General features: G+C 38.2%; 1 protein-coding gene across 1 annotated transcript in view; it reads left to right on the forward strand.

The window, feature by feature from the left end:
* Positions 1 to 26819, forward strand: part of EMB2016 (mRNA methyltransferase EMB2016) — a 60080-nt gene that overhangs the window by 16211 nt on the left and 17050 nt on the right. The window contains exons 4-15 of the mRNA XM_089168084.1: positions 3801 to 4466; positions 4631 to 4999; positions 5103 to 5213; positions 5302 to 5484; positions 9284 to 9425; positions 9517 to 9698; positions 9792 to 9877; positions 9958 to 10006; positions 14186 to 14252; positions 14359 to 14840; positions 14922 to 15021; positions 17130 to 17263. Of these exons, the coding sequence (XP_089024210.1) occupies positions 3801 to 4466; positions 4631 to 4999; positions 5103 to 5213; positions 5302 to 5484; positions 9284 to 9425; positions 9517 to 9698; positions 9792 to 9877; positions 9958 to 10006; positions 14186 to 14252; positions 14359 to 14840; positions 14922 to 15021; positions 17130 to 17263 (2571 nt within the window). The remainder of the gene's footprint in view (positions 1 to 3800; positions 4467 to 4630; positions 5000 to 5102; positions 5214 to 5301; positions 5485 to 9283; positions 9426 to 9516; positions 9699 to 9791; positions 9878 to 9957; positions 10007 to 14185; positions 14253 to 14358; positions 14841 to 14921; positions 15022 to 17129; positions 17264 to 26819) is intronic.

A 26819-nucleotide genomic window follows, 5' to 3' on the forward strand; every position in this document is an offset into this window, starting at 1 on the left:
TGAGGGGATACCTCTGTCTTAACTACACAAGTGGCATCAGTATCAATTTCATTCTTGAGGGTTCCCATATTGAGTTCCTAATTTTAGTCTCTTGGCACAAGACTTGTTTCCTTCATAGGTAGCCACATTGGTCTAGACCATGTCTTTCCCATAGTTGTCAAGGCGTCGCCTAGGCGTCGCTTAATCGTCGCCTCGGTGTCTGGGCTCCTTCGGAGCGCCTCAAATTGGCGTCGCCTTATTTTTAGGCAATAAGGCGTCCGCTTTTTTTTCTTTCTTTTTTAAATCACGAGAAAGATGCCTAATCGAAGGCATATATTGAAATACTTATTAGATTCCAATTGTAAAGTATCTATTGTTTGAACCTATATGCATTTATATAATGACGCTACATGTGATCAAATGTTAAAATAAAAATATAAACAAACAAAATTGAAAGAGAATAAGTTCTTGACTCAAGTCTCACACTCTCACTCTCACTCTAATTCCTAATCTCTTTCTCTCTTCCTCTCTTCTTCTCTTCCATTCCCGAAGCGACACTCCGGCAAGCAGTGGCCAGTGACAAGCAACTTCTTCTCTTCCTTTCTTCTTGCGACTTTTTATTTAGGACCTATTATGTGTGGTTTGTAGTATGTTGGATGACTTGAGGTAGTCTGATATTAGTTTTTTTATTATTTAAGATATGATAGATTTAGAGTGAATAAGATGTACACTAAAAATTTCACTTAAAATGCTTCAACCGCCTCAAAAGCGCCTCGGAGGGCACCTCGTCGACTCATCGCCTCAATTAACCTAAACCGCCTTGCATCGCCTCGTCGCCGTGACAACTATGGTCTTTCCACTTTTTAGTGTTGCACTCTTGCTTCATGCCTCCCCATTTAGGTAAGTTAGGTACCAGAACTAACAAAAGCTGTGCTTGTCAGCACAATAGCTTTTATTTTTAGTCGTCATCGTTTAGCATTTCCAATTTTAGTTTCATTTATGAACAATTCTCTATTAAGTGCAAAATACAATCCACATGGCGTCTTAACATGTTGCATGGAGGAGCAAAAAGAATGACGCAATCCATACCATTCATCGTAGCTTTCCGTCTAAACGTGTACATGTAACACGTTTAGCTTTAACAATCTTGTTCCAAGTTCCAGCATGTTTATTATAATTTCAGATTTGAATTTTCTAACTTAGGGTTTGATAGGAACTAGGGTTTCTAGGGGAATGGCCAGAGCTAGGGTTATAGTTGAAGGTCAAGAAGGGGTTGGGAAGGGTGTGCCTAGAAGGAATTAGGGTTAGGATGAAGGGTTTCAAACAAGATGAAAGTGGGTTATGGTTTCTAGGGTTTGGTGAAGAAAATGAGTGTTGGGTTTCTACTTTCTAGGGTTTTGAGTGAAAGAGAAGGGTGTGGGTATTGGGTAAGGGGTTTGGGAGATCTAGGGGTTCGGGGTTTGGGAAAATTCTCTTTTTAGGAACCTGGAAATACCAAGCTGCCTCAAGCAGAAAAGTGGAAAAGAAGAAGAAAAATTGAAAAGAGGGGCTTGGGAAGTAAGGTCTAGGGCTGAGAATGATAGGGAATCAAAGGAATAGGGTGCAGAGGTGAGGGAATGCTCCTCCAGGGTTAGGGGAAGGGGGAGGGAGACTTGTGAATTGGGGGGGGGGGGACTGGAGTTGTGATGTGGATCAGAAAGTCTCCTCTTGGCCGTAACCCTGGAGTGGGCCCCACTGCCACTCCCAAGGGTGCAGCTAGGGCTGGCCAAACCCTCTAGGAGGGGTATTTTGGTCACTTAACTCCTAATTTAGTTGCTGGTTTATTTTTGCAGAATTTAGTTATTTATTTTTTTGGTCAGTTAGGAAGTTCAAAATTTTAGTTGAGTAAGAGTTCTCAAGTCTTGGGACTCTTCTTTAATGATAAGATTCCCAACAGTCTTCATTTACAAGAAGAGTTCCTTAGTGTTGAAAATTAAAGGCTTGGGTCGTGGGGAAGAAACCCTGCAGCCTATTCTCAAGAGTGTTTTTGGAATTTTAATTCCATCATCTTCTTCATCTTCATCCCTGCGGCAGTCATTGAAGCTTCTGAATTTCTGCAACTTGTTTAAGGAACACCCTCTACAAGTAAGTACAGACATTCCCCAACGCCTACCCATCCTTCCCAACCGTTTGCTGCCTCCTCCCAAACACTAAAAGAATAACCCTAATGCTCCTGTCACCCTTCTCCTATTTTCTGGATTTTTTCTGCAAGTTTTGGACTTTTTCTTAGACCTGAAATTGAAGGTCAGATCTACGACAATCTAACTATTAGATCTGTCCCAAACTTTAGGAACATCATTCCCTAACTGTAGTGACCTTCCCTCCCAGTCATGGTTGTCAAGGCGACAAGGCGAGGTGAGGCAATAGAGGGCAACGAAAACCAAGGTGACACCAAGCAAGGCAACAAGGCATCGCCAGGTTGCCTTGAGCCAAAAATGGGCCTGGCCGCCTAGGCAGACGCTTTGACAACCATGCTCCCAGTTTCAGCCCAATTGGACCTACCCCAACTCTGGTCTAACCCTAGTCCTAGTCCCACTAAAACTCTCATAACTCTCAAAACCCTTAACCAAAACCTAAACGCTTTTAGTATTACCTTTTCCTACACCTTCTCGACCACTTCTTCCAACCCTAACCTTAATCAAGAGTCCTAAGCCAAGTAGGATACTTGTTTTGAATCTTGGCCTTAAGGAATTAATTCTGAAATTAATAAAGTAATAAAATCAGGTTAATTCTAGCCTTAAAACATACAAATCCTAGCTTGTAGAATTCTGCAATTACCTCTCTGTTAAAACAGAATATGTTTCATTAAATTCCAGCCCTAGACCTAATATGGCCGAACCCTAAACCCCTCAAGTAACCCTAGATTATCCTAAACCTAACCCTAAGATTTGGGCTTCAAATTAGCCTATCGGTGAGGTGTTTGGAGTATAACTTGCTGCTCTCTTGTGAGATATTGACCTAAACAGCAAGGTTTTTAGTGCTGCTGGTTTTAATTGAGAGGATCCTGAAGACTGACCCGGACCCTAGGTTACATCACAAGGTCAAACATGAAACTCTACCCATAATCATCTATCACTCAGGAATGATGGATGCCTTGTTGAAACTTTATCAAAGGAAGTAGAGATATGAGTCTTAATATTTCAATTGATTACTCTTTCTAGGACTGCTGATGGTTACCCTGTGAACAAATTTGTCTCCATTATTTCATTTATAAATGTAAAATACAAAACTTTTAACTCACCACTCATGAAGGAGGAAGTGATCAGATAAAAAATTCACGTCTTCACCTTTGGAATTATTTTGCTAGTTTAATGCAGTTTTTGTTTTTGTTTTGTATTTTGTTTTAAAAGAAGGCTTAACCTTTTCAGAAGTTGAATTACAAACCGATCGTGTAGTGTATGTTCTGTATATGGAGGAATTGTTACTTATGTGCTTGTATTTTTTGTACGCTATTGCTGTTTCAAGGGGTGTCAATAAATCTAAGCCTCTCCTTGTGCACCAAGTATGACATATTACATATCCTTTTGACAATTTTATATTTTATGGTGAATTTTTTTTTTTGTTGAACTTATATAAGACAATGGATCTTCCTGGATGACATTTTCTTATGTGTATGTCTCAAAACAATTGTTTGAGCTGGATATAGCTTTTCCTTCAGTGTAGCTAAAGCAACACTTGGCAATTCTTTTCTCTACTTTTTATTGTGTACTTAAAAATAAATAATTAATTCCTAAGTCTTAACTTTATGATATGTTAAAGAGTAACAAACCAATTTGATGCAGGCTGTCGTGACAAACCATTTAGTCGTAAGGGGCAGCTTTCGTAGCCTTACCTTGGTAATCTATGGCAACACTGCAGAGGATTTGGGACAGTTCAACATAGAGGTCGATTTTGATAGCTCTTTGGCAAACCTTGTTTCTTCACCTTCTGAAGGAAAGCTTGAGGATCTTCCTCCTGTGATACATTCAACAAAGTTGACATTTGAGGAGTCTATTTCCTCACCCAAGTCACTATGTTTGCCAATTGCTGAGCCAGACATTTCTGTCGAAATAAGGCAGTTTCTGTCATTGGTTCTAAAGGTCTTTGAGTTGTCAGATCTCGGTGATGCAACTGAAAAAATTACCGATATTGTTGTATCAGCTTTGTGTTCGTATGTCAGTAATGATTTACATGACACAAGGATTACGTGGACTCAACATAAGCAAATTTACTCCAGAAATTGTCAAGAAAAATCCCAATGTGTTCTTACCGAGGCTAGAAGGGAGCTTCTTGAACTCCTTAAATTGATTCCACATGATTCAGGCAACATAGGCGAAATGTTGGGGGATGGAATTATTTTTGAATCTGAAGGTGTTTTGGCTACTCCTGATTTATTAATTGAGGTGCTAGAAAAATATTTTTGTGTGAAAAAAAGATCTGCAGTTACTGCACTCCCACTATTTTGTCAGGTAATTTAAAATCTTTCTGTTCCATGGTTCTACTATAGCTGGATTATTCCACATTCGTATTGTTAGAAGAGAATAGAAAAGAAAAGAATGCAAGATAAATTGGTCACTAATCACTATGTTTTGGTTACTAATCCATTGCTTACTCATATTTCCCCCCACACCAGGGCAAGAAGATGATAGTGGTATTGTCCATTGTTCTTCTCTTGTGCTCTGCAAGGGAGAGTTGTTTTCATTTTGTTAATGGTGGTGGAATGAAGCAACTTGAACATGTTTTCCATCATGAGATACAAAAATCAACAGCTTTAACATTGTTGGCACTTGGAGTTGTTGAGCAAGCTACTCGGCATGCCATTGGATGTGAAGGATTTCTGGGTTGGTGGCCTCGTGAAGACGAGACTGTCCCAGCTGGCAATAGTGAAGGTTATAACCACATATTGAAGCTATTGCTGCAAAAGAAGAGTCATGATGTTGCTTCTCTTGCCACTTACATTCTGCATCGCTTGCGCACATATGAAGTTGCAGCCAGATATGAGGTATATTCTTATAATTGACTGTCAGTTTGCAGCTTATTTTCTCTTGCATAGATATTGTGCTCTATTTCTCTCTCTTTTTCTTTTTCCTTTTTTTTCCTGGCAGTCTGCAGTACTATCTGTCCTGGGAGGTTTGAGTCCGACTTCCACTAGTCGTGTAACAAATGGTATCTTGAGTATGCTTATCAGTGCCAGGTCTCAGCTCAAAAGCCTCAAGGTCAGTTTTTATTCCCTTTCTGGTAAAAGAGGTTTTTGTTTTCTCAAAAATGTAATTGTTCATTTTTATTGGCATACTATTGATGCAGAAATTGCTAAATTCACGTGGTCCAATTGAAGATCCTTCGCCTATGGCTTGTGCAAGGAGATCATTAATTCTTAGTCAGACTGAAGAACTATTAACATACAAAGCAACTGTGGACTTGATTGCATCATCCAGGTGTTGCTTCTCTTGTTGGGATGTCGATCCGCATTTGCTATCACTTCTCAAGGTAGTGGATTTCATCAGTCTTAAACCAGTCTGGAAAAGGCTGGACTTAGTAATATTAGTAATATTTATCTACTTTGACATAGGTAGATTACGTATGATTTCCTTAGAAAGTTTCTTATTTTGAGTGTGGGTTCTATTAGTTATTTCTTATTTTCTAGATAAGCTTCTATTTTTGAGAAAAGGTTTATTGCCTATATATACTGTAACCACATGAGGAACTTTCAGTTCTGATTATGAAAAATTGACTACTAAACTTTATTAGGAAGCTCCAGTGTCAGTGTTTTTGTGTTTCACCTTCTCCTTCTCCTTCCTGTTCTATAAATCTCTCTCTCAGCTCAGCCCACCTCAGCTGGTCTTCTCAGGTTTTGTGTTACTAAGGTTTTGTGAGGATCTATGTAGCCCGAATCTTCAAGGGTTCTAATGATTAAATTGGGCAGTTTTTCTTTTGAAATTCAAAATTTCAAGAATGGATCCAGCTAGGGCTTAGGAGATCTGATGTGGGTGAGTTTTGGATTAATTAGCATGTTAACAAACTCTTAACAGGCTATTACACTCATAGTTGTTAAGGCGGCCAGGTGAGGCGAGACGATAGAGGACAACGAAAACCAAGGCGACACCAAGCAAGGTGCCAAGGTGTCGCCTGGGCAACAAGGCAACACTAGGTTGCTTTCGCCCAAAAAAGGGCCAGGATGCGTAAGCCTTGGCTAGGTGACACCTTGACAACTATGATCACATTTCCCATTTTAACTAGAAAAGTTCACTAAGCTAAAACACAGCACTGTTCTAACTTATTGTTAAAAGTTAAAACATAGCACTATTCTCTTCAAATCGTTGGAGAGGGTGAGGTTCCTAATTACTTGCTAAGCATGAAATCATGTGACTGATTAAGTTGTCACATGAAAACTTAGATCCAACCAACTAATGAACCGGTTCAATCTCTAGAACAGAAAATAAATAAAGTAATTAAATAAACCTAATTTACACTCACCCTAGATGCACGTATTTTAGGCCCTTAAAAGGGACCTAGTAAAAAGAAGGGAAAATTACTTGATTAGCTAGTTTTAAGTTTTCATTTACAAAAGTAACCACTCAAAGTTTCACTTAACAAAACTAGCTAAAACTGAGTTTGGATTTACAAAACTAGCCAAAATAGTGATTTTTCATCCATTTGGACATTTTTACCCCTAAAATTAATCATACCAATATAGGGGTAAAAATGTCCAAAGGGAATGAAAAATTAGTGATTTTTTCTTTTGAACAAAATAGTGATTTTCCCTTTTTAATGTGGTTAATTTTAGGGGTTAAAAATTTCAAAAGAAAGAAAAATTACTATTTTGGCTAGTTTTGTAAACCCAAACTTAGTGTTAGCCAGTTTTGTTAGGTGAAACATTGAGTGATTATATTTGTAAAAGAAAACCTAAAAGTGGCAAATCATGTAATTTTCCCTAAAAATAATCCGAAGGGATCAAAGCCCATTACTTATATAACCCAACCCTAGGTCAAGTTGATTTAATTTCTTGAAACATTCTATTTGTCACTTGGATAGTTGATAAGTTAATTCATTAGTACTTAAAGACATTTCAGATTCCAGTTGATTGGGTTATTATAGGGTTTTCCTACCAATTTCTGGCTTTATCTTGAAGAGTTGATTTCTGTTTTTTCCAATTTTAGTTGACATGTGTAGACTTCATTCGAACTTTGGGATAGAAGGGTTTTATCTGCTTTTATGTTCTGTTAGTGTGTGTATTATCCTAATAATATTGCTAGTTATACTTGTCGAGGCATCTCTAAGACTGTAAGGCATCAGGTGCCTTGTGTTCTGACTCTCTCCAATGCCTTGGGTTACCTAGACATCATGACAATTATCCAGCAATACTATTGGGCTATCCACTATGGTAAGAAATTTTTGACGAAATCTTGCTTAAATATGTTGGCTTGAAAAGGAAAGTGGAGCTGTATGTTGGCCATAACAGTGAAGAATGTATATGTTGAAGCTGTTAACTGTTGTTAAAACTTAAAAACTATAGGGGAAGTGCTTTTCCTAACATCTGGTCTACTATGGTCAATATTGAACCCAGGTAGCGTTAGTTGTCAACCAGTTGATTGGAAATTTTCTGGACATAGTCCAATGGTGCATGCTGTCTTTTTTAAAGTTATAACGTTTATTGTATGTCATATCATCCCCCAAACAAATGAAAAACACAAAGATAATTTAGTAAGGTGTTAGGATCTTTAGCTGTTTTTCTTGGGAACAGTTTGTGAATGGAACATGGTTATTAAAGAGGCAAAGCGACCAATGCGATTGGGGCTCCGTCTTGGCGATTCGGCGATTAAGTGGCAATAAAGCGACCAAAGCGGTTTAGTCAATTTTTCTAATATAACTACTTTTAAATTACTTTTTAATACAAATACTTTTTATAATAAACTAAAGTACTAAACGAACATTCAACAATCACATTCATAAAAAATTAAAAAAAAAAAAAAAAAATTCAAGAATCACAATTATGAATAACAATATTATTCATATATAGTTTAGTGAAATTATTTTACAAATTATTTTTAACATGACTTTTTTGTTAAATATACATGAATAATATTCGAATTGGAATCAGAATTGATGTATCCATTTTTCCCTTTTTTTAACCAACCAGTGCTAATATGATAAATTAATAGATCTCATTATTCCAATTTCCAAGTCATTGTTTATTTAACGATTCATTGATTATCAATGTTGAATATGGCTAATGCTTCACATTCTGTTGCCGACAGGCACTTTGAGCCTCGGAGTTCATTTGCAAATTGGGCCTCGATTCCGAAATGGCTCACATATTTAAATTTATATATGACATTGTAGAATAAATTATGATTAAAAAAAAAGAAGAAATAATATGCACAAATTACAAAATGTAAAAAAAGCGGTTGCTTTAGCATCTAGGCGGCAATATGCCGCAAAAGGCGGGAAAGCGGTAGTGCCTAAGCAAAAAAGCAGCAATAAATCAGCATGTTAATTAAGCGGTCACAATTTAAGCGGTTCAAAAACCGCTTTGCCGTCTAGGCGGCCGCTTTGATAACCATGGAATGGAATGCTGAGAGGCATAGATTGAGAATTCCCCAGAGTAATGTCTTGGCAAGGTCTCATTATCTGTAATTATATGCTTCACACTGAAATTGGTTCTGGTTCTACCAAAAAAGAGGGCACCAACTCGCTCCCAGTCCGACTTGGTCCTTTGGCTGACTAATTTGGATAAGAAACCGAGTTCCTGAATCAAGCTTGGAGTTTTTGTTCGTTTTCGATTTGCGTTGCTTCTGGAGCTTTCTCAGTTTCTCTGTATCACTAGGGAGAGGATTTTCTGAGGCTGTAGCTAGTCATTTATGTGTTTTTTTATATCCATATATTGGTGCTTTAGTTTCTTACATCCACTCTTTGCATCCCTTTACTAGCTTTTCTGTTGAATTTTTTTTTTTTTTTTTTTTGGCGTGTGTTTTCCATTTGTTACATGCTACCATTGTCGAAAAAATCGTTACTTAGCTTCAGCCTTTTTCTGGATAAAATATAACATAGCTGACTAATGATGCCAACATTACAGCTGTTTCCAGATTAGAAAACTCATGCTGAGACTCGGTGGTATCAATGTTCATGTTGGTGATTTTTTTTTGTAAATAACTTGCATATACTCATTGTCAACTTGCTATTGCCTTTTATCTATCTTAATACCTGCAATTCAAGTATGTTTTTTTCCCTTTGGGGACAATAGGATGATTAGTTACCATTTAGAGCTTAAATTTCTCACTGGGAACAGGAGAGAGGTTTTCTTCCTCTATCAGCTGCGCTGTTGTCATCTGCAACTTTGCGTTCAGAAAGCGGACATGCCATGGACGTATTTTTGGACATCACATCATCAATTGAAGCTATACTTCTTTCACTTCTATTTTGTCGCTCAGGTTTTATTATGTGGTTTCTGTCCTTTTTGAGATCTTCCTGGAATCTGTTGGTTCTTCTTGATGCATATGCTACAAATTTTGTTCCTTTCAGGTTTAGTTTTCCTGCTTCTTCAGCCTGAAGTTACTGCAACTGTGATTATGTCACTTGTGGGTGTTGAAGATATGAATAAAGAGGACTGTGTCCCTCTTCGTTATGCATCAGTTTTGATATCCAAAGGTTTCTATTGTCTCCCACAGGAAGTTGGGATGATTTGTGAAATGCACTTGAGGGTGGTAAGTCCTGGCATTTTGCTTCTCATAAACAACTGTTGCCTTCGCTTTTGCACCTTGTATGGGTTGCTGAATCCTTCTTATGCTTTTATGCAGGTAAATGCTGTAGATCGTCTTCTTACATCAACTCTTCACTCTGAAGAGTTTTTATGGGTTCTCTGGGAATTATGTTCTCTTTCCAGGCATGATTATGATGTTAACTTATCTGGTCGTTTATTTTGAGCCTAATCAGGATTAATCACTTTATTTACATAATTTGCAGGTTTGATTGCGGACGTCAGGCTTTATTGTCTCTGGGAATTTTTCCTGAGGTATGCCAGTCTCTTAGTGGAAGTGTCTTCCAGTTGTTAGATGAGATTTTCTTTAGTTCTTTAAGTAGTGTGTGCTAGTGTACAGGCCAGCATTGATATACATATAGGGGATAAAAGATTTATGCAGAAATATGGAAACATGATAAACTTTTGGATCATGGAATACCTTGTGTTTGGGTTGCTAATGAGTTGTTATTTCTGTTGGATGACAACTAACTGATGGATGTTACAAAGAGGTTGCATCCCGGTTTGTATGCTGAGAAACCAGCTTGGTCGGGTGACTTCTAGAATTCCTCAGTATTTTGAACCTTTAAGGAATTCCATTCAGATAATGGATTGTCTAAACAACAAATCTATAGGTTTATTTATATGTAACTGTCTTTTGATTTCTCCTTGGCTTATTTCCAGAATTTCATTAAGTTAGGTGTAAAGAAGGTTTTCAAAGTGATTTTCCATTATTTCATTTTTGAGAGTTTGACATCTTCTCACGCCCCTTTCTGAATATATATATGTGAAATGATATGTAGCACCCTCATCGAAAACAAAGAACATTAACAACTCAGAAATTTTTTTTTTTGGGGGGCAGGGGGTTTGTGGGGGAATAAGATTTTTATTTGGGGTAGTGACAGCTGCCAGGGCGAGCTGTTATGGTCACGCCACATGTACATAAAAAAAAATCTAAAAGTTGTCAAAGAGAACATGGGGCTTAATTGTAAATACAGGTTTTTTTCCCATAACCCTACCTAATGTTTTCAAATTTACAAAAAAAGCTCCCTGGCAGCGCTGCTACCCTAGCTTCCTCTACCTCCAGCCCATGGTTTCAAAACTTGAATACCTCTCTTCCACCTGATCTACTTTTTCTACCAAAACCAAATCGTATCAAAACCTGCAACATAATACAAAATGAAACCCATAACGTGTCCTCCCCCCCAAGGTTGAAGAATGTAACCCAAGATGTTCAAACTCCAAAACTAGGTTAGGGAACAAATCCTTGGCATTGGGATCTCAGGCTGACTAGGTTGGCTCCATTTCTCCTTTTCATTTATCCATTCAGGCAACAAACTCTCCCACTGTATTTGTTCTCGCACCCGACTGAAATGTACCACACTTGTTTGTCCCATTGCTCCCTATTCTTCTTCTTCTGCTCCTCCTCCACCCTCTGGTGTCCCTTTTGAAAACTCTGGCAACAAAATCATATGGAGGGAACAGTTTCTTTTGCAGTTCAATAGGTTTGCCAAGTGCCCAGTTGGATACTTCTCTAGATAATTTATTTTGTAGGCGATGAACCACAATGGTGAGTTTTTGGCAAGAAAGTTGAGGTTAGAATGAGAAGGAAGAGAGAGAGAGTGAGAGAAAAAAGATGGCGAAGAGTTTGAAACTGACAACTGAACCCTTGGACTTTGAAGCCATTACAGCTCTCCTTGTTTTAGTGTAAAAGCTTCAACTCTGTTTTACAAGAGCTTGTTCATGGACGCATAGACTGATCTCTTTTAGATTTTGTGAATCTTTCAAGGTCATCGGGAACAAACCCAAAGCTAGGGTAGCACTGCTGGCACTAGCAGGTTTTTGTTTTTGTTTTTGGTGTAAATTTGAAAAGATTAAGTTGGGTTTGATAAAATGAAAAGCGTGTATTTACACTTAAGCCCCCACATTTTCTTTCACAACTGCTAGATTTTCTTATGTACACTTCGCGTGATGATAAGGGCTTATGGCTTGCAGCCGTGGCTACCGCAAATAAAAATCTGGGAGGAATAAGATTACACAATCTCACGGGACCTCGGCCGGGGTCTCATTTTCCCAAGAGGTCGAGTTGAGATTAGATGTGAGACCCAAAAAATACCAAAAGTCAACTGAGATCTCGGTCGAATCAAGATTTCAGTTTCAATCAGGATCTTGGACCAACTCGATTGCTTTTTCCCCAAACTCGAGCTAGATTGAGATGAGTTTACGTACCTTGCCTCGACTGCTTTCGATTTTGTCTGTACCCCAACTGTTGTGTTCATTTTTGGTCTGACTTTTTGCCGGAAACTTGCTGTATCACCTGCCACACTTTTGAGGAGTCCTTAGCTCACCTAAAACAACAAAACACATCAATCAAGGGTATTTGAAAGCGTTCTTATGTAGTACTTACACTTGTTCTTATGAAGTTGTGATGCTTGTACACTTGTTCTTATGAAGTTATGATGCTTGTACTATATTCTTGAGATTGATGATGATGTATTGTTCTATTGACTGAATTATTTGATATGGATGGAATTCTAAACAATTTAAGTTATTTGATGTATCTTATCACTTGGTTTCATTTATATCAATTATTATGTATTTCATGTTTTATAAGATTGCATGTTCATTCCCTTGGCATTTCGGTTTAAAACTTAGGTTTGAGTCAGAACTCATACATTGGCTTGTTTTCTCACAAATCTAAAGCCATCAATGTGTTTAGGATGCCTAAAATAGGCCCAATAGCAAGTTTCAGCTCAACCTGACCCTTAAAACCCGCTGGGATGGGCCCTCGAGTTCACTTGAGTTGGCCCCAAAATTTTACCATATCTCGGCCAAGATCTCGTGAGATCTCGGTCTGGCTGACTGAGATCAGCCTCGAGACTGAGACATCTAACCATTCTTTGACACCTAAAGGGGAACCTTGAGAAAATCTCTTCAAATAAATAGAGTACATCTGATGTAGCCTCAATTCGATTGAGGGCCAGGTGCAGGACATTGATTCAGAACCAGGTTTGAATGGCACTGTTTTAGGGTTCTTTTTTGGCGTTTCAATTGGCGAAACTGAGAACAAGGGTTAGGCTTGCCTGTTTGGGTCGGAGTAGGTTCGAATGCTGAGGGGAAGGGGATCAAGCTTGAATCAGTATTTGGGCAGATTCTGATGGTTAGAAGTGTGCTTATTGAATTCGGGTTTTCTAAGAACTAGGGTTTCAGTGGGTGAATGTGGCTGAAAGAGGGTTCGAGTGTATGGATGGTAGTGTGGATGATATCCTCCAACTTTGAGTGACTTCAATGGCTGGAATAACAGGATTTAGAAGTTTCATGTTTTCGGGTGTTAAATGGGAATTAGGGCTTGGATAGTAATTGAGGCATCAAGGGGAACTGAGTGTAGCGCACTGTTGGTAAATTTTTTGAAGGAAACTAATGTCTATGTCTGCTGGAATTGGGATTGAATTTTCAGGTTTTGGTGAAACTAGAATTCAACAACCCTAAAGCTTGAGTTGGGGAGGGAGGGGGAGTGTTTCTGGTTCAGGAGATTTGTCGGATGTGGGGCTTGTTCATTGGGTTTGAAAGCATTTTAATGGAGGGTAAGGGGCTGGGGGCCTCAGGAATCAAACAGAGTTATGTTATGGTTTGGGGTTTGCTTCTTCAGGAAAGCTTACTCGTTAAGGCATGTCTCCAGTGGCCGCAGTGATCCTTTGTCGGCACCTTTGGGAAGAAGAACCTTAAAGTCACAGACTGAATCCTCTGTCACAAATGGGGTTTGCACGTGAGTCACTAAACCCCAGTCTTCTTGGATTTTAAACACCGTGGTTTGCCTGCAAAAAATTAACATTTCATATATTTAAAGTATATAGACTAAAGTATATAGATAAAATTTGAAATTAAAAGACTTAACTAAAGAAAAAAAGCAATTCCAATTAGCTTTACCTTATTTGATTATGATCTAGATTTTAAACACTAGATCAGTTTCCCACAGAGTAGACAAGCAGCAGCAGCTTGCTTCAGCAGAAGAGAGGGTTAGAGGGGTGGCGGTGTATTTAAAGGTGTACAAAAGCCAATTAGATAGTTCTAATGAAACTAGAGATGGGAATCTTAAAAGTAACACAACACTACCCTTACAGCTTCTGCGTGTATTGTGTGGAACCCTTGTACCCCTTAATCTAGGCCCACATAGAAGGCCCATTACGTGTTAAACCTAAGGGGCCAAGGTCCATAACACAAAACCCAATCCTTGTCTTAATTCAGGGGAGTAAGCCCATTTTGGGGTTTACGTCACCATGTTCCATCTACTCTTTTACTTTGTCAAATTCTTGTGGGATGTGTCAAGTTGTAAGCTGGCCAGACCGCATATATTGCTTGCAGGTTATCACTGATTGTCTTTATAAAGTATTAAGTGTCACACCATTCTATTTCCATTGTTTCTCATTGCAGTATTTTACTGATTTTGTTGTGCAGGCAATCTCAGTTTTACTGGAAGCATTGCGTTCTGTCAAAGAATTGGAGTCAGTGACTCTAACTAGTGGTACAATATGATTATTTTTGCTTTTCAACGTAATTATCCTTGTGTTGCTGCTTATTCTTAGATGTTTTAATTTTACATTGATTCAGTTGAACTTATGGATATTCAGGTGGTTCATCACTTAATCTTGTGATCTTTCACTCAATTGCCGAACTTTTTGAAGTCATTGTCACTGACTCAACTTCATCTTCTCTGGCTTCTTGGATTGGACATGCTGTGGAGCTTCATAAAGCTTTGCATTCATCTTCACCTGGGTCCAATAGAAAAGATGCTCCTACAAGGTTGTTGGAATGGATAGATGCTGCTGTAGTTTATCAGAAAAATGGTGCTGTTGGTCTTTTACGCTATGCTGCAGTTTTAGCTTCGGGGGGAGATGCTCATCTCACTTCAACAAGTGTGCTAGTATCAGAATCTATGGATGTGGAGAATGTTGTTGGAGATACTGCCAGTGGTTCTGATGTTCACATTGTAGAGAATCTGCTTGGAAAACTGGTTGCTGACCGACATTTTGATGGAGTTGCTCTTCGTGACTCTTCTGTAACACAGCTGACAACCGCATTTCGAATTTTGGCGTTCATTGCGGATAATTCGGTATGAAACCTCTCATTCATTTTGCAAATCACATTTGTATGGTTAGTTACCTCAGCCTGTCTAAATGCTTTATTGGTGAAGGCTGTTGCTGCAGCTCTGTACGAAGAAGGTGCTGTAACACTTACATATGTAGTTCTGGTCAACTGTAAATTCATGCTTGAGAGATCTGCCAATACCTATGGTAAGCTTGTTATGACTGCCTTTTCTTTTGATGGAATGGTTTATATTAGCGTTCAGTGATGCTAGGTTGATTGATGGGTGATGATGCCAATATCAATGTCTTCCCTATTACATACCATGATGTATGTGTTGTGGATCCAACCTGAGTTCTATTGAAATTGGAACTGTTGTCGGAAACTTCTATTCCATGTTGTAATCCATTCTGTCAAACATCTCCATAACTATAGGGTAAGCGTCTTTGACGATTGAACTTCTAGAGTATCTATTACAGTATGTTGACTATGTAAGTGATCCTCAATCTTCAATATGATGATGCTCCTGTTTTGTTTTTATTCTTGAGCTTGGTTCTAAGGGACACATTTTATGGCCTTACATGATTCTATGTCATTTTCTTTTCACTGATTTTTGAATCGTTTGTTTGGCGTATAGATAGTTGAAGTGAATGGTGACGCAAGAGAAAATGATTTGGACAGCCTAGACAACTTTAATGGTTGAAGTATTAGGATAAAAGTGAGTGCTGGTATTTGGAGTTGGTCTTAGAAACTCTCAAGGCTAGATGGTGAATATCAGAGGATAAGTACGTAAGAAACAAATTTGTCTGTCACCATGTGGAAACCTTTTATAGGGGCAGCAGGAGAAACTATACCAAAATAAAGCCATGAAAATTACAGATCACAGGGATTGCAACAGAACCCACACATGATGATCAATAGCCTGCTTGCATTCTAACCTAAAGTTAGTACTGCAGAAGAACCACCAGTGCCACAAAGTGGTTCTATCCTAGTCTTGTGGCCTTGCTTTTCCCAATGAATCCAGAGGTTTGATTGTGTAATGATTTATATCTTCAGAGGTAATTCAATATATATTGAGATGTGGGAGAGAAGTCACTGTGTCAGTTTCCTTCTCCCGTCGTAGTTGAATATAATGGTCTGCCCCCATATTACGTACTGCCAAACCTAATCGGAATGCTGGTATTTGGATCTTGGAATTCTGTATTTGTATTATTGCAGATCAGCTTGTATGAAGTCACTGATGAAGACTAGGAGGTGTTCCAACCAAAATTCTGGCTAAAGTACAGGCAAACATTCTCGCAAAGATCAGTATTCCAGCAAGACAGCAAACAAGTGCCTTGAGAGGAATGAGATCGAGTTGTGGTATCCCGAATAGATTGAAATCTGCCCCTTCTATAATCTTGGCTTGAGATTTCAATCGAGATTTTGAATTCTTCTCCTTTTGCAGGCCATCTCATCTTGGTATCTTGAAAACCGAGATATCTTGCGAGGTCTTTCGGTGTTCTCGAACTATGTTCTTTCCAAGTTTCATCCACATTCAGCTACTATAACATATATTCTTGCTTATCCCAGTTAACTATTCAAACTCTTAAAAACCATAACTTTTGAATTGAGACATTGAAAGACTGTGCCCTAGTCGATCCCACTCAATCTTAAGCTACATCATCATGATGCCATCTGAAATTTCCCTTCAGTTGAACTAATTTCAAGCTAGTTCCTGACAGTGTTTCATTTTTGCAGGTGATATTCTAATTATGGTGCCTGGGTTTTTCTTAGTTCAATATTATCGATCCTTTAGCTAGAGTCTTATTGGGGGTGTCTATTTTTGCCTGCTGGTGTAGCTTTAGATTGGTAGGGGACCAACTAGAAACCAAAATCCAGGATATGCTATTACAGGCAAGTTCGGTTCAAAGTTAGGTTTTTTCGCTCAATTTTGGGTTAGGTTTGAGGTGGATATTAGGTTTGATATTATCAAAAGGTGACTCAATTTTAGGATAACATGAGGAGAAAATGGGATGTAAAACTTATGGCGGAACCCAGAGAAAAATAGGAAATTAGTCATATGAGGAATTGATGCTGTGGATTTAGGGAAGTATTAAGTCAAACATATTAGGTTAGGGAAAACAGCCTGCTAAACAGAATAATATGCACTTCTCAATTTTTATACTTTTTCTCTTCAGTAACTCAAAATGGGAAGCCAATTCTGATTAACATATTAATTGCATCTGGTATATGGATGTGTTGATGTCATATTATGTAGAATTTCTGTGTTCTTTGCATGGTCAACATGAGTATTGAGCTTTGCTTTGTGGATCAGATTACCTTGTGGATGAAGGTGCAGAATGCAATTCTACATCAGATCTACTTTTGGAACGGAATCGTGAACAAACCATTGTTGATCTTCTCATTCCTTCACTTGTTCTACTGATTACACTTCTTCAAAAACTACAGGTATGCATTGTCAGATTTTCAGTGACTCTATGTTGATAGGATTATGTTTAAGTGCCTAAATGCTGGATATAATGATGTGTCTAGCTCATAGATCATGAACTTGTGAGATTTCATGTGATATCTCATTTTTTTGGACTGACAATTTGTGATATGAAAGAAAAGAAGAAATTAAAATTCTTGTCTTAATCTTGGCCAAGTCAAGATCTCAAACTGAGATTCTGGTTTGGCCAGTACCAAAATCCAGTGCATAAATAGGTCCTTGTTTGCAGCCTCACCTATTTTCTCTGCTGGAATCTCCATTCTTCAACTTTCTTTGAATTTTTGCTGGATTCTTGGTCAGCACCCCACTACAGGTGGAACAACTCTGTTTCTTGTGTCATAAAGGGCTATAATGTAAGCTTAAGCCTTAAGGTGCATATGGTATATTCTTCCTTTTACTTTGCTGGTGTTGAAGAATTCAAGAAATATATTCTTTTTCTAGTTTTGCCTTGTAGATGAATAACCTCACCTTTGTAGGTAAGTAACCTCCACATGAATACCCTATATAAACTGAACTGTAATTTAACCAAACATTTGAAGATAACTTTGCACCAACAAGTGTAGAATCACTTTGCCTTCTACCATCCTAAACAGTACTTTCCTCTTATCCTGACTTAACAAAATATAAGGCATTTTAGCCATTTACTTCATCACAGTGGTTAGGGGTTACAATTTGTGGTCTCAAATTGAACCTGATTTGGATTATTTTCCCCTGTATATCTGATAGCACTTCTATGTTTTAAAGGGCTAAAATATGCTATATAGCAACTTTCAGCCACAAAAGCCATTATGTACCCACTAGAGATGAACATCCAAGTTGAAAAGAAATTTGCTATAACTTGCCAAGTTCTCACCAGTATCTCAAGTCAATTTGGTATTTTGAGGGGCTGAGTTGGCCCTTTAGTTTTGAGTTTTTGATGGTCTGGCTGCATGACACACTTGTTAGGATAAGGATTCTAACTCATCGGTATCTACCATTACATAGTTATAATCCCTTCTCCCATATATGAATAAGGTGGCTCCTGTCATTCTACACAAGCCGGATCATTATCAAAATCTACCAATCTCAACTTGGAAACCGAGGCCTTAAACCTTGAGAGTCTTACTCTTTATCATGCTGCAAGTAGGGTCACCATCACCAGTGCTTGAGGCTCCTGTCTCCCTGGTCAAGCATGATCGACTGAACATGCTCCAATACATGACACAACCTGGACATGCTCCAACACATGTCGCACAAACCCCCTAACAAGTGATATCCCTAGCTATCTGCTGCTGACTGGTGGATGTGACATCTGGACTCCATTGCCTCCTTGCTGCTAGCTACTATAGGCTTCTCCTGCTTGGCATTCCTCAGCCTTTGCCAGCTATTAATATTTCCTCCTAGTCCCTCGCAGGTGCTGCAAGGATACCGCTTGCTCTTACATGTTCTCAGGCACCCTCACACCGCACCCTCTAACGTTGAAAAGGTCTAATTTCCTTTCCTGGTCAAGGGCAGGATCGTTAAACAGAGCTTCCCACCACTCTTTTCCTTTGGTAATTTTGTTAATCGAGAAAAGAAAAAAACTGTCTCCATTCCACTACCAGTGGTATAGCATTTCAAGGGAGGGAACTTCCTTGCACAACCACCAATCAAAATCAGGTTCAGGTGATGGTTCTCAAGGTTTAAAGTATCCCGTGATACCATACAATACTAGCAGATACATATCCATATTTGACCCAACCGATATGAAACATCTCGATACGTCTCTCCATTGAATTACACTAAAATACATTAGCCAAAGCGATACAATACTCGATACAAGACGATACGTTTCTTAAAATCATTCGACCGATATGATACTCGATACCGATACTTTAAACCTTGAAGGTTCTGCTTCATTATCCCTCTAAAAGCAAGTTAGTCATCTCCATTGATCAACAATTACATAGATTTTATTTCTGGATTAATTGTTGGCTATAGTCTAAGAAAACTAGTTTTAAGATATGACAAAGGACTAAACATGTGAAGATTATTAAGGTACAAAATTGCCATAAATGAAGCTGAGAAAATTGTGGGAAAAGCAAGGGCAAGGAAAAAAGAGGGTCATGAAATGGATGGGGGAAAAGCTATTTGTAAGATAACAAAATCAAGGGACAATTAAGAGTTGAGATCTTGACCATCTTAGATGTATTAAAAGTGAAAATTGTAAAGTACTAATAAGGGGCGAGGATATCAACGATGAGAAGTTAGTTCCTCCAACATAAAACATCGTGTATTAGTGTCTCGGGAGATTGTACTATCCTCTAAAGCACCAAAACTCATTCATATATACCAGGAAGTAAGTTGTTTGGAGTAAAAGAAGCTTTTTGGAGGATGAAGATATACAAAGAAGATTTCCAAATGAAATCCCAATAGAAGTGTGGAAGAGCTTAAGAACATGTGGTTTATCTTGGCTGACTAAGCTGCTTAATAAGATTATGATTTCAAAGAAAATGCTAGAGGAATGGACGAAAAGCATCTTAGTTCTGATTACAAAAATAAAGGTGATATTCAAAGCTGCAATAACTATGGAGGCATATAATAGAGGAGTTATACTATGAAATTATAGGAGAGAATAGTTGAAACTCATTTGAGACCATAGTTGAAGTTTTGACCAAGATAGGTAGAAAGTTCGATTAAATCTTGATTTCTTAAGAAGAATCAAAACCTTGGGTTAGTTTTGAAGGTCTCAAGCTTTGCCAAATATTTAAAAATATTTGGTATTGATTTGACCAATAAATGACAAGTTATGACCATTTTTAACCAATTTCAATCAACTCAATTTTGGATCTTTTGACAAGTTTTAGTGGCTTCGATAAGTTTCAACCAGGTTATCACACGTCAGTTTTACCCCAAAAGTCTCAGGTTTCAGCTCTTGTTGGCCATAGCTTGTTTTTGGCAGGTTGAAACCAGCCTCTAAATCGAGATCTTGATCCTTGGTTGAGACAGTAACTACTATTCTAGAGACTCAATTTAGTTTTATGTCAGGAAGATCTATAATTGAAGTTATTTACCTTATTAAGATACTTAATGGAAAAGTTTAGAGATTGTAAGGAGGATCTTCCTATGGTTCTTTATTGTCCCAGAAAAAGCCTATAGTAGGGTTCTTGGAGGGTTAATTTGGCAACTACTGGAGAAGATAAAATGTTTCGAGTAAATATGTGGCAAATATTTGTGATGGTGCAGTGACAATTGTAAGTAGGATGGGTGGCCAAGGTAGTGAATTCTTGATGGCAGGTGAGTTGCATGAAGAATTAGCTTCAAGCCCATATTTTTTGAACTTATCATGTATGATTTTAACCAGAGTCATTGAAGATGAGGTTTATTGTGTTTGCTTTTTGCTGATGATATTGTTTTGGTAGATGAGACAAACATGGATTAACACCAAGTTAGATCTATAGAGATTAGAGATCAACTGTGGAATCAAAATGTTTTAAGCCTGGTAGGATGGAGATCGAATATCTAGTATGCCACTTGGTTATACTTATACTAGGACAGGTAATACGGTGATGAAACTTGATGAGAGGGAGATTCTACAAAGAGATCATTTTAGGTATCTTGGTTCAATCGTAATTCGTAAATAAAGAAGGTTATTAGAGGATGGTGTTTTGAAGGGAATTTTAATAGGATGGTTGAGGTAGGGAGATGTATTTGGGATTTTGTTTGATTGTACCATTCATTTAAAGGAAAAATTTATAGGATTATCATACAACCGGCCTTGATGTATGGTGCAAAATGTTGGGCTGTTAAAAAAACTGTAGATAAACTTAGTGTGGCTATAACATAGATGTTGAGATGGATGAATGGCAAAACTCGAAAGGATAAAGGAATAATCATATTAGAGCTGGTTTTGGAGCAGCTTCTACATAATAAGCCACAAGAAAATCATTTGAGGTGGTATGGCCATGTTCTCAATGGAGGCCTTTGAATATCTAGTAATAAGGAGTGATATAATCTTAAGATCGAGGGGACCAAAGGAGCTAGGGCTGATCTAAAATAACCTTGGGAGACGAAGTGAGAAAAGACATGGATGGTTTAGGCCTTGAATGGTGCTGATTGGAGGGCAAGAACCCATGTAGCTGTTGTAAGCTAACTTCTTGTATATATTACTTAAGTGAAGGTTCAGAGTTGATTCTCCTTGTATGGGTGGTTTATGGAGATAACAATGTGAGGTTGAAATTGCTGAATGTAGGAGGATTAACACCTGAAATCTTAGGCTGTGTTTGGTTGGCAAGAGATGAGTAGAAAAGTGAAGAGAAGAAGAAAAGTATCGATAAATAAAGAAAATAAATAATGAATTGATAGATTTTTTTTTTTGTCTTGATGTTTGATTTACAAAATGTTGTGTGACCCATGACAACTTCATTCTACACGAATCTCGAGAGAAGTTGTATGAGGAAAAAAGTTTTGTTTTTTTGTTTTTTTTGGGCTAAGATGGCATTTTCATCACTATCAAGTCAAAATAAAAAAATTGTTGGGAGAAGCTCCCATCCCCATTATTATTTCAAATATCATGAAATTTTAACACAGGAAATCCATACAAAATAATGGTTTTTTTCCTTCTCTATGCTCTCCATGTTGGGACAACCAAACATAGCATTAGAGGGAAAGGAAAGAAACAGGGGATATTAATCCATGCTTGTTAGACTACTAGGACTGGTAATCACAGGAATAGGAAAGGGGGGAGGGAATAGAAGGTAAATAGAGAATCAATCTTGAGGAGAGCCCATTAAGGGACAAAAGAAGAAATAAGAGGAAAGGATGGGATAAGAGAGGAAGGAAAGAACAAAATCTGGGATAGGGAAATTATATACCTGGTAAGCGAAGGAACACCACATTTTCAGCTGCTTTTATGAGTTCTATCAGTGATTCATCAATCCTATATGTGGGATTCAGATAGTATGCCAAGTATTGTATAAATAACTTGTCACTGCTTATAAGTTATAAAATTGTGAATAGAATGTCAGCAACTTAAGTACCATGAACTAAACATGTGCGGTAATCAGGTGTATGAAGTGGATTCATGAAGTGCCTCTCCATAGTTCCTCAACAGTCTTCAAATATCCCTCACACCATGGGGTAACATGACTCTCATGTTTCATTGTCTCTGGTCACTGCACAAAAATGAGGTAATGTAGACTTCATTGCCAAGTGTAGCATCCTTAGTCCTTTATCACTGGGTATGGTATATGAGTGACCTCCTTTAGGTCATGCCAAAACTAGTCACTAGAGATGGTCACCTGTGCTGCCCACCCATTGGTGAGCCAAATTCATCCAACAAAACCACTCCTTTGAAGCATACATGGACCTCAGACCAGCTATCTTCGTTTTGAAACTCTTTAATGCGTTGTAGTTGGTGGCAGATTGAGTAGTATCAGTCCTCCGCCAATCTCCACTGCTTTTCTACTTCGGGATTTATAAAGCATATCCATGGTTGTAGACAAATATGGCACTTGTCTTGGCCTCTCAAGTGTCAACCATATCCGCCACTATACATCTCTTCCCTGAGTTCTCTAGTGTGAGGTTTATGCAGTGGTTTGCACATGTTTTTCAAAAGAGCTTGGACTTGCTTCTATACTTGTTCATTAGTCTTTCATTGGCTTAAAGTTGTTGGGTTGATCCCATTGTCCGTCACTAGTTGGAAAATGTTATGTGGCTTTATCTCCTATATAAAATCATTCAGTAACATGTGGATACAACATCCACATACTTCAATAGTCTTACCATTACTGTAGGCCATGGAGTTGATGCACTTTCTAGTGGTTTCAATTATAGAATAAAATTCGGTTGAAACTTGCAAAATTTCCGAAATTTCCCATTTTGGGAACCTTGAAACGAAAAACTAAGGGACCAAAAAAAAATCCCAAGTTCCAATTGAAACCATTGAAATTTTGTTGAAACTTGTCGAAACCTAGTTCAACCTAGTTGGACCAGCTAGTTCATGAGAAAAAAATTCCCAAATTTCGTGAAAACTAGGGAGTTTTTCTTGCAAGTTTCATAGCTTTCTCAGTTTTTTTTTTAATTTCTTTCATGTTTCCCCATTTACGATGACAAGTACCCCCTCCATCAGGACTTCCCTATCTAAATTGCGTATTCCCTCAGACTGGTTATCTTAGGCATTTTTGATGACCAGACTTGTAAAGTTGCAGTATTTGATTACCTTGACAGCCATAGGCATAAAATGTCATGGGATGTCTATGTTCGTTGGTTAGAGGAGAGGATGTTACAGGCATAGTACTACTTAGCTTATAGGATGAATCCACCGAGGCACTCCTCTTGGCACTGAGTTGTACTTTCCTTTTATTGTCAGTTACTTTGTATTTGAAGTTTTGAAGTTAGAGATTATATATTGAATGTTATGTACTTAAATAGTTAAGTTTACAGTGTACTTCTCGGACAACTCTACATTGATGTTATGTACATTGAATGACGAATCCGGATCATTCTGTGCTCCCCGACGGTTTTACCACCACAAAATCGATGGGCCCCACAGCTGAAAAGTATATAAAAAAAAAAACTCCCATCACCCACCCCTAGGCTCCCCTGTATTTTGGGGTGGAAGTGCTCCCCAACGGAGTCGCGGGTCTGGACTCTTGAATGACATCTACATTGATTTTTTTAGCAAAATGTTGCCAGTGTGTTCTTTATACTCTAATTAGCTTAAATGCAGAGTCCCACCCTAAAATACTCCCTAAAATCTATCGAAACTTGCACAAAAAAGTCCTAAGTTTCCTCGAAATTTCCTAGTTTCCCACCTAGGTTTCCCATTTTCACCTAGTCAAAACTTGAGTTCCCTCGAATTTTTTTCTATGGTATTTTCAAATTTCTATCATATTATTGCACATAAGGATTACTCCATAGCAAAGTACGAAATGTTGGAGATAAGTCGGGTTTCCGTGGTTGCCGAAACCACCGAAACCTTGACATATTGCTGAAATTTCGGCGATATTTAACTTAGGTTTGTTGGATTTTATACTTAGTAGTTAACTAGTTATTACTTTATTAGTTCATTTTAAAAAGTGAAAAATTAATGAAGACAAGTGTGAGAGAATAAGGACAATAACAGATTTATATTTCAATTTTTTGGCCAAAAGGGCGCCCCTTCGTATGGTTGTTAACGTAGTATTTAATGTTTAAAACACCCCGTGTGGAATAGAGAACATATTTATATTTGATTTAATTATTATATATTTAAAAGTTGATTGAATTGAATTGAATTGAATTCTTTGGAAGTTGCTGTCATTTTATTTTTGGGAGAATTCGATAGAAAGTAGTTGGATTCCTTTTAACCTCAGGTATAGTACCCTTAAAGCTGCTGGGCAGTTTTCCTTGTTGGCCAAGCAAGAGCCCTTTGGAGGAGTTTCTCAGGCAGGAACTAATCAGGTTCCATCCCCCTTTTTCTTCCCCAAATTCAAACCCTAAAAGCCCTACATCTAACCCTTGGAATCCTGTCTCCTACATCAAACCTAGCAGCATAACCTGCCCTCTACTCAGTCTAATTCCCAACCCAATCAGCCCCATTGACCAAGAATCCTGAATTTCATTCAACAGATCCCTTACTCTTAGGAGTTGTCCAATTATCCCCAAACCACAGATCCATTATTGTAAGATACAAACCAGTACTCAAACCCAATTCCAGCCCCTTCCCCATATGATGAATCATGAAGTATCCAAGCCCTCCAAGTCCAAGACCAAGCAGAGAGCCAGGAGAACCCCCAAGGGTTGCTAACCCAGCAGCTTATTCTCTATTTATGTTCAGCTCTTTAGTGTACTCGATTGGACTAGTGGTAGAATGGTAATCTTGTCAATTGAACTATAAAGGCCTTGTAGTAATTCCTCTTGTGTTTGCAAGTTTTGGATCTATCAGTAGATGGTTGAATATCCATGGCTGAGAAGTGTTCTAAGGTGAAGCATGAAACAAAATTCGAGCGATATGGTTGAAATATCGCTCGAAATGCCTGCAAAATTTGAAAACGAAACGAAATTAGTGGACAGGCACGAAAAGTGTCCTGTATCGTGTCGTATCGACCGGTATGTCGATCAATACGACACAATATTTCGGCCCAATACCATATCGAGCCGAAACAACACACTTGAGGTGAAGTCATGCTTGCCGTTGGCTGAAAGATTAGAGTTCAACCTTCACTTTCCACCTGAGTTTTCCCATGTACAAGGTTCCAATCAGGTACAACCGCTAGCCCACAGGGTACCCCTTCTCATCTTTCATTGTATTTTTGTTTTGAACTCCCATTCCCAGGTTTGATTCCCTTCTCCACCATCCACATCATGGACAGTCATATCTCCACGATCTAGCAGTTCCTCCCTAGTCATTCATCCACCCCATGCACGCTACATTTGATCCAGTTTTCAGGCCAAATTTAGACCAGCCAATCTCCAGATTTGATCATTCTTGTTTTTTTCATTCATTTTCCATCCAAAATCAAGATACCTAATGTCTCCACATTCAACCATTGAAACTTGTTGTAGGCAGTCCAAGCTTCACCCCATTCACATAATTCTTCATCCCATATCTCAAGAACCAGACCCATCTCACCAAACAAGTGTTGCTTGACATCTGATTCAGCCTTAGCTAAATGCAGAACCAGACCTTGAAGGTTCACTTCTTCTTGTAGGTTTTCATCTGATTCAGAAGTGACCAAAGTAAGCAGCAACTGCTGCTATTGGTAAAGGGGGAGAGAGAGAAAAAATTGTGAAGACCCTCAAGGCTTCAGCTGTAATCTTAAAAAAAGATCAGATTTCAGGGCTCTGATACTATGTAACAGCAACAGTTGGGAGTGACAGCAATCATTATACTTAAGTTACTAGCAAGGTATTACATTTCGGCGTAACTTGGCGAATTTTGCTGTTTCGCCAAGTAGTGAAATGAAACATCCTTTGAAATCGAAAAATCTAATATCTCAGGTAAATACTGCCAAATCCCGACGAAGTTTCGACCGTTGGGTGATATATTGCGCCAAGTTTCAATTCTCGGCGATATATTGCCGAGATTTCACCTATATAAGGCAAAACCAAGGCAAAAGTTTGCCAGTTTGCAGCAAAATTTTGCCCCTCTTTAGAGCTTCTCTCTTCTATTTCACTTAATTCTTGTTTCTTATTCTTGTACAGTTGTACTTGACTACTTGTATACTTGTGTATTGAATTTTAGTTGTTGTCTTTTTTCTTGCATTTTAACAAAAATTTCTGTGTTATCTTGCTTTATTTGCATATTTACTTTGGTTAAAATTCATGTTCCAAACTTCTAGTTTCATCCGCATATAGCCAAACATGTGCTGCTCAAGAACACCACTTTGGGTTAGGTTTTAGGCAAAAATAACACTCCTAGTGTGTTTATTGGCCTCAAATTTAGCTATACACAAAAAACCAGGCTTGAATGCACAAAATGCTCCTTGAAACATAGGGTGGAATCTCACCGAAACATTCCGAAATTTCGGTATTTTGGTCATGAAATTTCGCACCTTGGTTACAAGGTGGTATGTT

This window comes from Hakea prostrata, chromosome 1 (assembly GCF_041222555.1).
Source record: "Hakea prostrata isolate BN-2017 chromosome 1, UWA_Hpros_2, whole genome shotgun sequence".
Classification (NCBI taxonomy): domain Eukaryota; kingdom Viridiplantae; phylum Streptophyta; class Magnoliopsida; order Proteales; family Proteaceae; genus Hakea; species Hakea prostrata.